At 40.5% G+C, this 16,836-nt stretch overlaps 1 protein-coding gene across 1 annotated transcript in view; it reads right to left on the reverse strand.

Moving 5' to 3' along the window:
• Positions 1–16,836, reverse strand: part of LOC108711692 (cytokine receptor common subunit beta) — a 72,214-nt gene that overhangs the window by 31,077 nt on the left and 24,301 nt on the right. The window contains exons 2-6 of the mRNA XM_041587219.1: positions 7,508–7,532; positions 4,661–4,789; positions 4,073–4,187; positions 3,163–3,308; positions 1,547–1,701 (exon numbers count right to left, since the gene is read on the reverse strand). Of these exons, the coding sequence (XP_041443153.1) occupies positions 1,547–1,701; positions 3,163–3,308; positions 4,073–4,187; positions 4,661–4,742 (498 nt within the window). The 5' untranslated portion in view covers positions 4,743–4,789; positions 7,508–7,532. The remainder of the gene's footprint in view (positions 1–1,546; positions 1,702–3,162; positions 3,309–4,072; positions 4,188–4,660; positions 4,790–7,507; positions 7,533–16,836) is intronic.

The raw sequence follows: 16,836 nt of genomic DNA on the forward strand, positions 1-16,836 counted from the left end.
ACCAGATATGAGGAATAAGGCAAAACTAGGGCTGCCTTAAGGTATAAAGTAATTGCTGTTCGATTTAGAGTCCCAATCCAGATCCACCCACTTTTCAACTTTAGACCACCTGTTTATGCCCCATATCCAATAGGGTTTCACTGAATCCAGGATCTGGTCTGCGATTTGGCTGGGATTCTGCCTATTTTAGCCAAATTAGTTGGGGATGCACTGAATCCCAGATTCAGTTCAGGACTTGGCTGAATCCGAGCTATTTTTAGCAGGATTCAGATTTGGCTAAATACAAGAGCCTGGCAGAACCGGATCTGAACCCTATATATATATATGGTGTGATATATATATATATATATAAATAGATATATATAGTGTATATTGGTGTGAGCTTCGCTAGCTTATAGATGAAGGTTTTGGATTCAGTCAAATCTGTAACCCTAGATTTGGGGATTCGGCAGGCCTTCATGCATCCCTAGAATTCGTATTACACCAGATCCAAGTGCCTGTTTATACTGAATACGAATCCTCAAAATAATGTAACTTTTTTTCACACGAACAAGAAAACTGTGATTATATTTTCACCCTTGCTTATCCTAATTTTCATATGTTGTTGGTGAGACACCTGTCTGTCTCTACACCAGGGGTCCTCAACCTTTTTTTACCCATCAGCTGGAGAGCAACATAAGCATGCAAAAAGTTCCCCAGGTGCAAAAAATGAGCTGTGATTTGGTGCTCCCTATGTGGTCTGCCAGCCTACAGGAGGCTCTGTTAGGCACTACACATAGTTTTCAGACAACTAATACTTGCCTCCAAGCCTGGAATTCAAAAACAAGCACCTGCTTTAAGGCCACTTGAAACAACATCCATGGGGTTGGTGAGCAACATGTTGCTTTATGGGTCACTGGTTGGGGATCACTGCCCTACACTTCCAACCTGCTGCTTCAACCATTTCAGTGTACCAAGGAAAGGCGAAGAACCATTCTTTATACTCTCACAGCACCTTCTAACTCTTAAAACAACAGTGGAAACCACCTTTCCTTCAGCCATGACTCCAATTGTCATAATGCCTTGCACGCGCTTATGGCTTCCACTGTGACCAGAACAATAAGAAATGGAAACCAGGATGAGATCAGCTTGCTCTACTCATTATCCCAGTTGGTGATCTAAGCCAGGGAATCAGTAACAGCAAATGATGTGGCTAAACATGGTGGCTACCAACAATGCTCTGCAGCTGTGCTTTTTGTGATCTGGTAGAGGGAAGCAAGGCTATCTAGGAGTCATTTTGGTGTTGCTCAGAGGGTTCAGGTGGGAATGTAAAGGAAAACAAATGTTAAAATGATAGGAGCATTTGGTTCTATTAATTGTATGCATTATAGACTGCAGGGTGGTGAGAATCGAAGACCTCTCTTTGGTAATTTGCTTCTTATCAACGTTCTTTTGTTTCACTATGGTTCACCAGCTAGCAAGTTCTGGGCCTTGCCCATTAGGAAGGTGGTCAAATTACAGGCCTATGTTCCATCTCATTACATTTAGTATTTTGTGCAGATCTTACCTCCCATGTTTCTGACATCTTCTTGTGTCGGCTTTCACACTGTGAAATTTCCTGCATTTGATTTTCTAGAGCATAATTTGCTTCTGACCAAAGGAGGAAATACCCATTTTCATTGTAGTACTTAATGGGTTTGGGATGCTCTGTGAGACCAGTGTCTGTGAACAGAAATATGTACATGTGTCATCTACAGGTGATATTCTATTTTGTGTATTTTAATTGAATAGGCCTGTAAAAACCTACTATTGTTACATAGTGTAGGTCAGTGAGGGGCATCTGTAGCATGTTTAATTGATGTGCACTCATCATTGTGATCTGGTGTCATAGCCAGGGCCGCCATCAGGGGGGCACAGGGGGTACAAGTGTACCGGGTCCGGACCTGAAGGGGGGCCAGGCAGTGCCTAACTTTCAAAAAGAGGCGGACCCCCTTTGACAGCGCCAAAGCCTTGGTGCCTCCTTCCAAAGTCCCAAACAGCCAAAATGCGGAAGTGCCAAAATATCCAAACAGCTGAAGTCCCGAAGCGGCAAAAAGACCCGAAGCCAGGAAAATAGCCGAAGTCCCGCAGCGGGGAAAAGACCCGAAGTCACCAAAACAGACGAAATTGAGGTCCTGAAGCGGCAAAAAGACCCAAAGTCACAAAAGGAGGTGAAGTCCTGAAGCCACGAGTTCAATTCCACGAACACCAATGTGTGTTTTTATATTTATTTTTTAATCACAATGTATTATTTTAATACTCTATAGGCCCCTGCCAACAATGTTTTTTTAAAAAATATTCTTTGGGGCCGGGGCACAGGGGGCCCCTGAAAATTTGGTTGTACGGGGCTCTGTGATTTCTAATGGCGGCCCTGGTCATAGCCATATATCTAGCACACCAGGAGGGCAGAGTTTGAACACAAAAGATCTCAGCACTGTTTAATGCATTGCCCCCAACTAACATGTACTACTTGTTTTGGTTGACAAACACCTACTAAGCAAAAGTTTAAATAGGTGCATAGTGATCTAAATGTTCACTGAGGGTGTATTTGAAAAATCTAGTCACAATACTTTGACTTTTTCTTTCACTTGCTTCAGGGGGTCCTGGTAACCCCAACTACTCTAAAATGACCTTAGTGCTTGACATTCTGCAAAATTCATAAGAAAAACGTAGCTCATGTTCCCTCCCAGTTTATGGACTAGGGAATTGGGACTTTGTGACTGCCACTAGGCCACTGGGGACTACCTCCCTCCAGGGCCAGAGCTAGGGGTAGACAGAAGAGGCATGTGCTTAAGACGCAATGGTGGGAGCGGCACGTACTTCTTCTCTTCACCAGCTGATCTTCTGGCCACCCAAATGCGCACTTCACCACCTCTTCATTACCGCACATGCAAGCTCGTTCACGTGTGTGGTGGGTTTAGGTGAGCAAGGTCCGGCTCTGCCTCCCTCCCACAGATCATAGGTTACTTGACCTATACATGTACACTCAAGATTTACATTTGACAAGGCATTTCCCTCAGATATCTTCGTCTTATGGACAACTTGCTGGGATATTTCAGAGTACAAATGTTGCACAGCACCTGTTTATTGTGGCGTAAAACAACTCATCTTAATTATCTTTACTTTAAGACTGGATAATCTTACCGTTGTCTGTCAAATTAAGTTGCGTTTCCAGACTGCGGTCAGGTAAAAACTGATACTTCTCTGTCAAAGTAGCATGAATGTTTTTTTCTCTGACACATGTCCACGTGAGGTTGCTCTGTGTGCGGTTCGGACAGATAATGTTCCCGCTGTTAAAGGAGACATATTGCGTGAAAAACAAGAACATGCCATTTCATGTTCGCTGTGCTTTTTTAAAAAAAGCCGACCATCATGTTTCTATGCTAACGGTTAATGCAATGGCACAATATCACTAGCGTATACGTGGCGGTCGGCAGGGTGGCGCTGACCACACCAAAACTGCCCTCTACATCTGCATGTCTGTCTGTAGCCTTAGGCCCCATACATGGACTGATATAAGCTGCTGACAGATTAAGGCTACTGTTGATTGGGCAGTGTATGGGGCCTCCAACAGGCTTTCTCAATCGATATGTGGCTGAAAGTCAAGCAGATGTTAAAAATCCCGTCAGATTCAGGACCGCATTGGTTCATCCATGCGGAACTCAATCCGACCTGTCATATTCTGCTCAAGGTGGGCATATTGGGGAGAGATCTTCTCATTTGGCAACATTGCCGAATGAGCAGATCTCCATATGTATGGCCAGCTGTAGGTCACATTCACCTTGCCACCTTTCCACTTCATCTCTGGACTGGAGGGAGGACATTGACTTCATGGGGCGATGGGGATGACATCACGGAGTGGACTGCTGTCATCACAAGGGCGGGGCTATGATGTGGTGATTAGTGATTGGCTGCCACATCTATCTAGGAAAATAAGTTTTGACCCAGACAGCCCTTCTGAAATCCGGACTGTCTGGCTCAAAACTAGACATGTGGCAACGCTAAACTCAGACAGGGACTGGTATAAACAGGAGACCTAATGTATTTGACTTACCATTCATTTAAAGTCATATTGACAAGATGCGCATAAGGTCGTGTGGCAGTCCAGGTGCAGGTGATGCATGAGGCATCATTATTGTAACACTCTAAGCTGTTCAGCAGTTTGGACCCTGTGGAAATTAAATTGCACAGTTGCATTTATTAATGGGTTCTAATATGTATCCATCGACTTACCTGATACCATAAAGGGAAAATGAAAGGGGCACTATACACCCTTGTTCCACATGAATGCAATGAATAGGGCTTGCGCTGAAGATAATTTTGCCTAATGTTTATACCACAAAAACTCTCTTTTTTTGTTGTTATTTCTTGAACTAAACAGGGCAAATAGGGAAATTGAATCTGCTCCATGTTTGGTCCTTGCAAGGTCCTTGGCTCTCAAGGACCAATCATGGAGCAATAATAAAATACAGTTATTGTCCTGTAAGGATAGCTTCCCAGTCTTCCCTAAGCATACTAGCCAAATCAAATCTACATAATATTTGAGCGTGTGCAATTTAGCCTACATGTGTGTGCGCGTGTTTGCAGACGAGCCCCGTCATCGGCGAAACTAGAAGCAGAGTTAGTAAGAGATTGGCCTCACCTTGCACTTGTATAACTGCACAGAGGAGACACACAGCGGAATAACAGAACATCACACCAAAGCTACGTTGCATCGTGTCCATCGCTGTAGCACAGCAGCATGTAAATTACAGCCCCGCCATAGTCGAAGCTGGAACACACATAGAAGAGAAGAAACATCGGAGAATGTTTGTAGGTTGGCCAGTCTGGCCGTTCTGTCAATCAAATTGAACAAGTAGATCTTGGGCAGCTTTAGTGAAGGCTGCAAACTGTACAAAGACTGTACCTACAGAACGTGGAACTGCCTTGTTTCTTACTTAAAGGGGTTGTTCACCTTTGAGTTAATGTTAAGTATGAAGTAGAGAGGGATATTCTGAGTCAATTTGCAATTGGTTTTCATTTTTTATTATTTGTGTTTTTTGAGTTATTTAATTTTTTTATTCAGCAGCTCTCCAGTTTGCAAATGACCTTAGCAACCATGCCTTGATTTTGAATAAGAGACCGGAATATAATCATCAGTGGCGTAACTAGATATTACTGGGCCCCACAGCAAATTATTTTTCAGGCCCCCAAAATGTTTAGAGGTTGACTTGTTTCTCCAATATTTATTGAAATTGTATATGAATTAGGGCCTCGTGGGGCCCCTATACCTCCTGGGGCCCCCTGCAGCCGCAGGGTCTGCTTCCTCTATAGTTACGCCCCTGATAATCATAGAGGGCACCTCTAGGGCAGCTGTCGTTCATCGCCCCAGTTCCCTCCCATTTATTTGCCTACATTTTCATCTTCGGGACGGGAGCAATGGAGATTGGCTCACAGGAAATTTAAAAACCTATAGTATCTCATGCTCATCCCCAGTGTTTCTAAACCAATGTGGGTGTGTCATAGCAAATCATCAAGCAGAAAATGAGGTTGGTCTGTAATATAAGCTGATGGTACAGGGCTGATTATTAAATTCTGATGCTAATTGTGCTGGTTTCTGAGCAGACATGTAACAATAATCTGAATTATTTACTATTCAGCCTCAAACTTATATTGCAACATTTATTATATAAATATTAAATATCTCGGGTGTCAGTCTCTAAGTGCAATATCTGACAGCAGCACAGAGCATGGGCAGTGAATCAGAAGACCACTGCTAACTCGCTAGGATTATCCAGGCAAGCTATTTAAAGGCAATGTTACAACAATGTGGGTCCATTATCCTGAGACGAGAGAGGTCAGTAAATATGTAGCTTTAGACTAGAGCACAAAAATGGTAGTCCAAAGGGTCACTTACTTAGTCGTGTATGTATTCCAAAGAGTTTCTCAGGATATCACAAACATCATTCATCATTTACTTAACATTGCAAAGGTTATTTTGATTACATAGTTAGGCTGTAATTTAAAGGAGAACTAAAGCTTAACTAAAGAAGTAGCTAGAAATGCTGTACCTTATATTTTGTGCTTCTGTACCAGCCCAAAGGCAACCACAGCCCTTTAGCAGTAAAGATCTGTGTCTCCAAAGATGCCCCAGTAGCTCCCCATCTGCTTTTCTATTGATTCACTGCACATGCTCTGTGCTGCTGTCACTTACTGAGCTTAGGGACCCACTCACAATATACAGTACACATAGAATAGAAATGTCACAATATAAGGCTGATTAGTAATTAATACAGATAATTACTACATGGCAGCACAGAAACCAGTGCAATTAGCATCAGAATTAAATAATCAGCCCTGTAGCATCAGCTTATATACCAGACAAACCTCATTTTCTGCTGGATAATTAGTGACGAGCCCTAAGCTTAGCTTCTCAACAGCCAATCAGAGCCCACTGAGCATTTGAGTGTCACAGACACTTTCCAAGATGGTGACCCCCTGTGACAAGTTTGAAGTCCTGGATCATTGCTGCTATTGACAAGCTGAAACTTTAGCCTCGTGCAATAAGTTCAGTATATAAAATATGGCATTTTTAGCCACATTCATTTTTAGGGTTTATTCGCCTTTAAGGGACAAAAAAATATCAACTGTTCCAAAAAATCCCTACCTATTAAACTAAAAGAAAGCAAACACCTACTAGGGCAGTTTTAAATTCAGCCTCACAAGAACAAAATCCCTGCCTGGCCTTAATGTTGCACTGGTCATTCCTTGAATCAATATGGTCATCAATCCATTTTTGAACTTTACCGGTTAAGAACTAAGACTCAAAGACAGGGCTGTATTTAGTAGGGATGCATCAAATCCACTATTTTGGATTCGGCCAAACCCACGACTCCTTCAAGAAAGTTTCGGGCGAACACAGAATGGAATCCTAATTTGCATATACAAATCAGGGGTTGGGAAGGGGAAAACATTTTTTAATTCCCTTTTTTGTGACAAAAAGTCACATGATTTTCCTCCCCACCCCTAGAATTTAAATAAATAAGGCTGCATGAATGTCTCTATCTATTGTCTCTATCTATTGCTTCTCTATCGAGTTTGCGTCTCCGCTGATGTTTTAATATGATACATGTGCCATTATTCCAAAATAATTCATCCTATCTTGAGCCAGTCTAATCCAATGAATAGTTTGAATACAGTTTAGAAAATATTTCTTGTGATCATCATTACCTAAGAAATCATTTGGTATAACCATTGTCTGTCCTGTGTTTCTGAAGAAGGATATCCCAAAATATTGCAGGTAGTTACCCAGCCTTTGCGTATCCCTGAAATCTTAGTGAGAAGAGGAAGGCAATACTTGAGTATAACAAACTCTCGATACTACTGGTTGCAAGTAAGATGACTGCACTCCCAGCAGACTTGCTAGTACAGGATTTGGTAATTCAATACAGAGCCTGGAACTTTGACAAAGTCTTAATAAAACATTGTAATCGATATATAAAGTACTCACGGTGAGCCAGGCCTCGATGTGTTACCTGTTGGGAAAGAAAACAAAATATAAAATGATTTGGGTGCAGTCCAACATACGCAAGGCTGAGAGACCTCTGGTGGTGAGGAGGAAAATTACAAAATGTGAAATGAAAAATTAAAGGGATACTGTCATGGGAAAAAAAAAATTTCAGTTAATGAATCAGTTAATAGTGCTGCTCCAGCAGAATTCTGCACTGAATCCATTTCTCAAAAGAGCAAACAGATTTTTTTATATTCAATTTTGAAATCTGACATGGGGCTAGACATATTGTCAATTTCCCAGCTGCCCCTGGTCATGTGACTTGTGCTCTGATAAACTTCAATCACTCTTTACTGCTGTACTGCAAGCTGGAGTGATATCACCCCGCTCCCATTTCCCCCCCCCCAGCAGCCAAACAAAAGAACAATGGGAAGGTAACCAGATAGCAGCTCCCTAACACAAGATAACAGCTGCCTGGTAGATCTAAGAACAGCACTCAATAGTAAAATCCCATGTCCAATCCAATGTAACACATTCAGTTACACTGAGAAGGAAAAACAGCAGCCTGCCAGAAAGCATTTCTCTCCTAAAGTGCAGGCACAAGTCACATGACCAGGGGCAGCTGGGAAATTGACAAAATGTCTAGCCCCATGTCAGATTTCAAAATTGAATATAAAAAAATCTGTTTGCTCTTTTCAGAAATGGATTTCAGTGCAGAATTCTGATTGAGTATCACTATTAACTGATGCGTTTTGAAAAAAACATGTTTCCCAATGACAGAATCCCTTTAAATAAAGGAACAAGACAGAACTAATCAAAATTATGGGAAAAAAAACATAGATCAATAAAATATGTTTTGTGAATGGTCCAAAAAAAAAGAGACCAAATTAAAACAAAAATATATTCATAGGGGGTTGTAATAGAAGGTACAAAGTTTATAGCAGGTCTCGGAACCAACTAGCATTGGGATGTAATAGTCTGCTTAATGCACTGAAATCCATTTTTTTTTCAAAAGAGCAAACAGATTTTTTTTTATATTTAATTTTGAGATCTGAAATGAGTCTAGACATTATTGTCCGTTTCTCAGGTGCCCCCAGTCAGGTGACTTGTGCTCTGATAAACTTCAGTCACTCTTTACTGCTGTACTGCAAGTTATGGTGATATCACCCCCTCCCTTCTCCCCCAGCAGCCCATCAACCGAACAATGGGAAGGTAACCAGATAACAGCTCTTCGGTAGATATAAGAACAACACTCAATAGTAAAAATCCATGTCCCTCTGTGACAAATTCAGTTACATTGAGTAGGAGAAACAACAGCCTGCCAGAAAGCAGTTCCATAGTGCAGCACTGGCTCTTTCTCAAAGCACATGACCAGGCAAAATGACCTGAGATTTATTTTGGAGACCTCAATTAAAACAACAGTTTTGCAACACAGTTCATGTCTGGAAAAGCTAATAATAAAATCAAATCAAATGAATCCACTTCAGTGAAAGCCTCTCAGAGATAAAACTAGTCTCAGTTCCTTTTTAGTCTGTGGTCCCAACACTTAGGTGGGGGTCATCTTGAAAAACTTCACACTATGTCTATGAAGGTTTTTATTCACCCAGGTCATGGTATATCTAGTAGAAGTAAATCTTAGAGCATCTGGACTTGCTGAGTAATGATTCAAATAATTACTCATCAAGTTCAGTTACTCTAGATTGTACTTTTACTAGATATACCATGACCTGGATTGAATGAAGTCCAGTTGCTCTAGATTTTCATTTTACTGGATATACCATGACCTGGATGAATGAAGTCCAGTTGCTCTAGATTTACTTTTACTAGCTATACCATGACCTTGATAAATAAAGTGTGGTTGCTCTAGATTTAATTTTACTGGATATACCATGATCTGGATGAATGAAGTCCAGTTGCTCTAGATTTACTTCTACTAGATATAACTCCACACTACTAAGCGCAATTCTGCTCTTTATAAGTTAGCCTGTCTAACTCATAGCTCAAATGAGTGTGCTATGACAGAAACTGCTATCAAATCCCTCATTCACAGGGCACCTGTTTCACTAGTTTTCTAAGGATGCTGGTCTCCTTAGGGTCCAAACCATGATACTGTAAGCTTACAATCCAGATACCCAATACATCCATCCCTTTTGTTAAATGGAGACATCCCACCACAGAACACTTTCAAAACTAGCCATTAGGCACAAAATTAAAAAGAAACAGATAAATATTAAGAATATTCATTTATTATTGTGAATTATGTACACAATGTATGTATTAATGCAATGACTTTATGTTACTATAAATAAGATGTTGAAGCATGCCTGGCTAGAAGCCTGTATTGTGTGGCAGAAGGGGAAGGAAATGTTGCTAATGCTTGTATACGGCTTTTAGTTCCCTATTCTTTGAATTGGATGCCTAAAATACTGTTGATTCATGGTGTCAGCTTTTCCAATCAACATTTCCTTTAAATGTAAAGCCAATTACATCATGTAACAAACCTGTAATTAAATGTTGTTTTCTGAAATACGAGTTCTGTGCCCAGGGCAGCCATCAGGGGGGGACAGGGGGGAGAGTTGTAGGGGGCCCCGAGGTTAAGGGGGGGCCCGGCCACGCCACACTTACTTGTTTAGCCGGGCCCCCCATCTTTCTGAGAGCTGCTGACTTCAGGAAGGCATGGACGTTTAAGGGGCCCTAGCCACCAATATTTTTTTTTTTACTGTGTGGTGGGGAGGGCGGACCTGTAGGTGGTTCTTGCGGTGGGCACAGCCCAGGGGGCCCAGGAAATTTTGTCGTACGGGGCCCTCCGATTTCTGATGGCGGTCCTGTCTGTGCCACTTGTTAGAGCTAGCAGCTCTTTGGAAGTCCCAAGGTTTTGCTAGTGGCTATTTCCGAGAGGTAACAGCTTTAGAGAGTAAGCAACCCTGACTTGCCTTTAGAGATATTCAGGTCAGGAAAAACTCAACCCACACCCAACCCTAAACCACAAAACCTTAACCCACACCCAACCACAGAATGTAGTCATTATAGGACCTGCACTCGACCCATACCCATGTCTTCTCGCTCTTCTTTCCAAGTCTGAGCCACACCCAAAATTATCCCACAATGGTTGCTTAAAGTTCAACCCAAATATTAAAACTAAATCTGATGCATTATTATAAGTCTAATAATAATAATATTAGACTGAAGAGAGATAGGACATCAGCCAGCACCCATGCTTACTCATTTTTTATGAATAGCATATTTTAGAAAAAAAATTAAGAAGAATTAAAAAGAAAATCAGGTTGTTCAGGAATCAAGCTATAATTAATCTATAATTAAATTGAAATTACTCTCTTTCACAATGACATGATTGCTGAGAGTGCATCCAGTAATAGCTATGAAGTTATTATACAAGTGATGTGCACTAAAATTGACTGGAACAGAGTTGGAATTTCATCACTTGAATCAAGGTGAGGGATAATAGAAGAAACAGAGGGGTGCCAGGCACTGTCAGCATGTGGGTTTGTGGACACCTTGGCTTCTTCAAATACAAATCCAATATAAAATGCACGTATAATGTTACTGCACTTTTAATTATGGTGCAGAAGTTCATACCATTAAAATCTTGTTATGATGAACTTTTGGAGAAAGGTTTTGATGTTGGCCAAATATTGTTTAAGGCAAGGGTTCCCAACCTTTTAACCCATGAGCAACATTTAGATGTAAAAGGAGTTGGGGAGCAACACAAGCATGAAAAATGTTCTTGGGGCGCCAAATACTGTAAGTGCTGTGATTGGCCATTTGGTAGCCCCTATGTGGACTGGCAGCCTACAGGAGTCTCTGTTTGGAAGCCAGAAATTAAAAAATCAGCTCCTGCTTTGAGACCTCTGGGAGCAACATCAAAGGAATTGGTGAGCAACTGGTTGAAGATGGGTTTAGGTGTTGCAGAGGGTGTCATAATACTGGGCCTGTATTTATCACACTTATTTATCAATGACATGCATTTCTTAGAGCCATTTCAGCTCTTGGGTCTTGAGCTGCTAAAACTCTGTGAGGGTAATGGCACCCTAAAGAGTAGAGTATGGCACAGAGGGTCTTGTGTTAAATATAGACACCAAGGACTAACTGTACAGTAACTGTCCCTTTTACTATTGAATTGCAGTTTGTGGTAGCTGACCAAGCAACATAAACACATAAATATTACCCCCTTACTGACTAAATAAAACATTAGTCATTGACAAGTGATCTGGAGTCAACACTAGGGATGCACCGAATCCACTATTTTCCTTCACAAAAGATTCAGCAGAATACCGAACCGAATCTGAACCCACATCATTTGTTACTTCCTTGTTTTCTGACAAACAGTCACGCAATTTCCCTCCCCGATCCTAAGTTGCATATGCAAATTAGGATTCGGATTCGGTTCGGCTGGGCAGAAGGATTCGGCCGAATCCGAATCCTGCTGAAAAAGGCCGACTCCTGGCCGAACCGAATCCTGGATTCGGTGCATCCTCTCAATAACTGAAATAGAGCCATTTGTAATGACCAACGAAACCTAGATATAGTGAATTCATTATAAATACCAATGCTCCATCAATACGGGCAAATCGTTAAACATCAGCGCTGATGCACTACTGTTGTATGGAATTTAACTTTTAGATCCAGCTTTAGCTATTCTTCTCAATGTTGCTAATCATTCTATGATATAGTGGCGATTATCTATCAGATAATATTGTGACATGCGGTCAATGTATTTGCAAACACACGGCTTATTAATACTGGCACTCTCCATTTGTGATTAGCACTGGTGATTTTTCATTTTAGCCAGCGCAGAGTGAGGGAAGGCATTCGGAAAGAGTGGTCGCCGCAAAGTCGAGGCGATTAGTAGCCAGGCAACTAAATCTCCCCGAATCGCCCAGTGTGTCCTTACCCTTAGCTGAACTTCTCTAAAAACAAATCACAAGTAAGCCACCCAATCTATTCAGAATCTTGAACAGTCAAGGGACTAGTCAAAGAAAGGCTGCTAAATTGTATACAGCCTTAAATATAAAACAAAGACTTTGTATGTAAATTGTTGAGCAAATAAGAGATAAAGGTGTAATTTTCATACAACAAGTAATTCAGCAGAGTTCGGATGGGAGGTATATTTCAGAGGAAGCCGGATTATTGAACAAGGAGCCATGCCCCGGGGCTCTCTGTTGGAAAGCTCAGAAGTAATATCAGAAAGGTGCTATTATACTGACAGCGAATTGGAGGTTTATAACTCATTTTAAAATTGTTAAATGTAGGATCAAACTCAGTGGCAACTTTAGCTAAAGGACAGCTTATAACAGTATGAGTGAAAATACGAAATCAGTGATGCATCACATAAGTTTCTGCTTCGTCCTGTTTGTTCAATCCTGATTAGTGATATAAGATCCTGTAAACAGGGATGGGCGAATTTGACCCGTTTCGTTTCGCCAAAAATTCGCCGCTGGCGAAATGTCGCAGACGCCCATTAAAGTCTATGGGCGTCAAAAAAATTTGTCGCGCGGCGAAATAATTTTGTCGCGCGTCTTTTTTTTGACGCACGTCTCCATACAAGTCTATGGGCGTCATTTTTTTGGCGAAACGAGGCGAAAAAATTCGCCCATCCCTACCTGTAAATCAAAAGGAAAGGCCTTTTTTTTTCAAGATAAAGGAAGAGCGCATATAAATGCAGTTCATGAAGGTACTATGCTCTTGTTCATCCACACATTGCTAATTCTTCCTTTCTAACTCTTCTGAGGAATGGAACACAATGGTGCTCATTTACACTAGGGAACCCTGAAGCTTCAGTGTTAGAGTGACCAGATAACCTGCTTTTGAGCACTCTGTCCTCTGCCCTGAGCCACCTCAAGCAGGACATCAATTCTTTTGGGACTGGTCCATAAAAAAATTGTAAAAATCTCACTATTCATAGGGAAACAGAGAGACCTGAAGGGCCCAGTAACAATTGCTGCATTTTTATTATAATTTCATCAAGTCAACATCTGTAACAAAACATAGACAGTTCCATCCATTTTTGCTCTCTTCTCAAAATAGAAAAATTATTCCCAATCATGGAACCATGCAGGAGATCCAGAGAGGGTTTGCTGTCAATGATGTGATGAAAGAAACATTGGCATCATAATTTTAGATGGCTTAAAATGAAGCCTTGGTGGTGAGCATTTCTCCTTCTAATGTTGAAGTCTAGAATTGATGTTCCTTCCATGGTTCCATTGGTTTCCTCTGGGTTCCCTGGTTTCCTTACATAGTTGACATATAATTACATTTCTGGTATTCTTTTGTGGGCCTAATTGGTCAGGTACTTTCCCCCCAGTAGATAATAAAGTCTAAAATTATTACCATAATAGTCACTATTCTATACTTATAACTGTATTCAGGCAACACGCAACACAATCCTCTGCCTTAGGCTGGACCCCTACCACACAGCTTTTTGGCCTAAGAGTCCTATTGTTTGGAAATTTCTAGCGTAATTGATTGTGGTTCTGTGGATAATAAGCAAGAAGTGGGAAAATCAAATAATATGGTTATGTAAAGGTCCACACAAAAAGCATTCGAAATAAGAAGACCCAAAACACAAGGTCATGGAGTGTCTCCACATTATAAATTTTTGCCTTGTAGATCCACATCCTTGGATCTTCATATGCTGTTCCAAAAAACCCTGCACTAAACAGATGAGCTCCAATACGGTGAATCTGTAGAGATATCCTGGAGATACTGAGAGATATACTGGAGATACTGAGAGATATACTGGAGATACTGAGAGATATACTGGAGATACTGAGAGATATACTGGAGATACTGAGAGATATACTGGAGATACTGAGAGATATACTGGAGATACTGAGAGATATACTGGAGATACTGAGAGATATCCTGGAGATACTGAGAGATATACTGGAGATACTGAGAGATATACTGGAGATACTGAGAGATATACTGGAGATACTGAGAGATATACTGGAGATACTGAGAGATATACTGGAGATACTGAGAGATATACTGGAGATACTGAGAGATATACTGGAGATACTGAGAGATATACTGGAGATACTGAGAGATATACTGGAGATACTGAGAGATATACTGGAGATACTGAGAGATATACTGGAGATACTGAGAGATATACTGGAGATACTGAGAGATATACATGTAAGAGATGACTTGAACTAGTGAACACAATTAAATTCTTGAGTAAGGACAACTGAGCCACTTCATTTTATAAATTAGGATGGCCTGCCAACTTTTTGGACCAGTGTCAGAACTAAATAATGGACGCCAAATTTTGTTTTTGGTTCAATGATTCTAACGCTCCAGTATTAATTAGGATTCAATTGAGATTTAGATCAAAAAATGGTGCTGAACACGGAGTTGCTTCATCAGTTCTGCTTTGTTGGGAATTAAACAAGGCACAGTTGCTGTGGTCAGAAACAATCAGCTGCTCGATCGGATTAATGTTCTTAAATTAGAGCTTGTGCAGAACACAGAGATATTGCTATGAAGATAACTTGAATAAATCTTGAGATAATTACATTTTTTAAGGCATGGAATAGAAATTCGCTCCTCTACATTCCTTGACTTATAAGCTCCACTTATGTAAGTCTTCCTCAATGTGTTCGCACCAGTCACACTAAGTAACTCTGTGATTGTCAGTAATGAAGTTATTATAATAATATGCAGACTTCATGCTGACAAGAAGAAACTAAATGAGCTTAGTTAAGTAGAAAAATGTAATGTATACTGGCATTAATGCAAACAGATTACGTGGAATTGCCTAATGAAGTTCCATCTTTAAGATGGTGTAGATAATACAGTTATGAACTCCTTGGAGAATGAATAGTACTAAAAATCAGAAGATTTCCTGTGCAGGAATCGTACAAATTTTTTGAATTTGACACCTGAAAACCCCAAAATCTTCGGATAATTGCACGAAATTCAACACAGATCAGGATATCTTCGGGACTTCTCCCATTGCCTTCTGCATGAACTAGGTCTGAGTTGGTGTACTTTTTTATTTGGACTTTTAACACCCTCAGAATTTAATAAATTATGAAAAATGTTAGCTTTTTTTTCAACTAAAATTTTTTTTTTTTTGATTTTATAGTAAAAAAACCTAGAATTTTTCAAGCTTTTGGCATTCAGACTTTAATAAATAACCTCCTAGGTCACAACCAACTGTTTGGAAGTTTACAATGAAACATATTCACCAAACTATTCTTTATATAGTGAATAATGTATAAGGATAAGTCACCTCGGAGTTGTTTGACCATGCTATAATACAGGTGACTTCTAAAGCCTTCATATTTTACAACAGGGGTACATTATTTATTATAATACACAAGTTTCAGAGTCATGTGACAGGAATGACATCACTAAGCATTGATTATAACCGATGACCTCACTAAGTACCATTTATAAGAATATAATTGAGAAGATATTCATGTCTCATATCTAGGGATGTAGCGAACGTCGGAAAAAAAGTTCGCGAACATATTCGCGAACTTGCGCAAAAATGCGAGCGGTTCGCGAACGGTTCGCGAACCCCATAGACTTCAATGGGAAGGCGAACTTTAACATCTAAAAAAAAAATTTCTGGCCAGAAAAATGATTTTAAAGTTGTTTAAAGGTGCAACGACCTGGACAGTGGCATGCCAGAGGGGATCAAGGGCAAAAATGTATCTGAAAAATCTGCCTGTGTGTGCTTGGAAGAGATAGTGTAGGGGAGAGCTGTTAGTGATTTCAGGGACAGATGATAGTAAGTTTGCTGGCTAGTAATCTGCTTGATACTGCTCTGTATTGGAGGGACAGAAGTCTGCAGGGATTTGAGGGACATTTTAGCTTAGGTAGCTTTGCTGGCTAGTAATCTACTGTTCTCTTTAAACAACTGCCATACGTTGACCTTGTAGGCATTGTTTGCCCAGTTTTTTTGGACGCAGCCACTGAAGCACAGTTGCCAGAAAAAATATGCCATATAAATGCTGAAAATAGTAATTTTTCGCCATACGTTGACCTTGTAGACATTGTTTGCCCAGTTTTTTTGGTTGCAGCCACTGAAGCACAGTTGCCAGAAAAAATATGCCATATAAATGCTGAAAATAGTCATTTTTTGCCATACGTTGACCTTGTAGGCATTGTTTGCCCAGTTTTTTTGGTCGCAGCCACTGAAGCACAGTTGCCAGAAAAAATATGCCATATAAATGCTGAAAATAGTCATTTTTTGCCATATACGTTGAGTCAACGTATGGCAAAAAATGACTATTTTCAGCATTTATATGGCATATTTTTTCTGGCCTCTGTGCTTCAGTGGCTGCGGCCAAAAAAAC

The sequence above is a fragment of the Xenopus laevis genome, chromosome 3L (genome assembly GCF_017654675.1).
Source record: "Xenopus laevis strain J_2021 chromosome 3L, Xenopus_laevis_v10.1, whole genome shotgun sequence".
NCBI classification, from domain to species: domain Eukaryota; kingdom Metazoa; phylum Chordata; class Amphibia; order Anura; family Pipidae; genus Xenopus; species Xenopus laevis.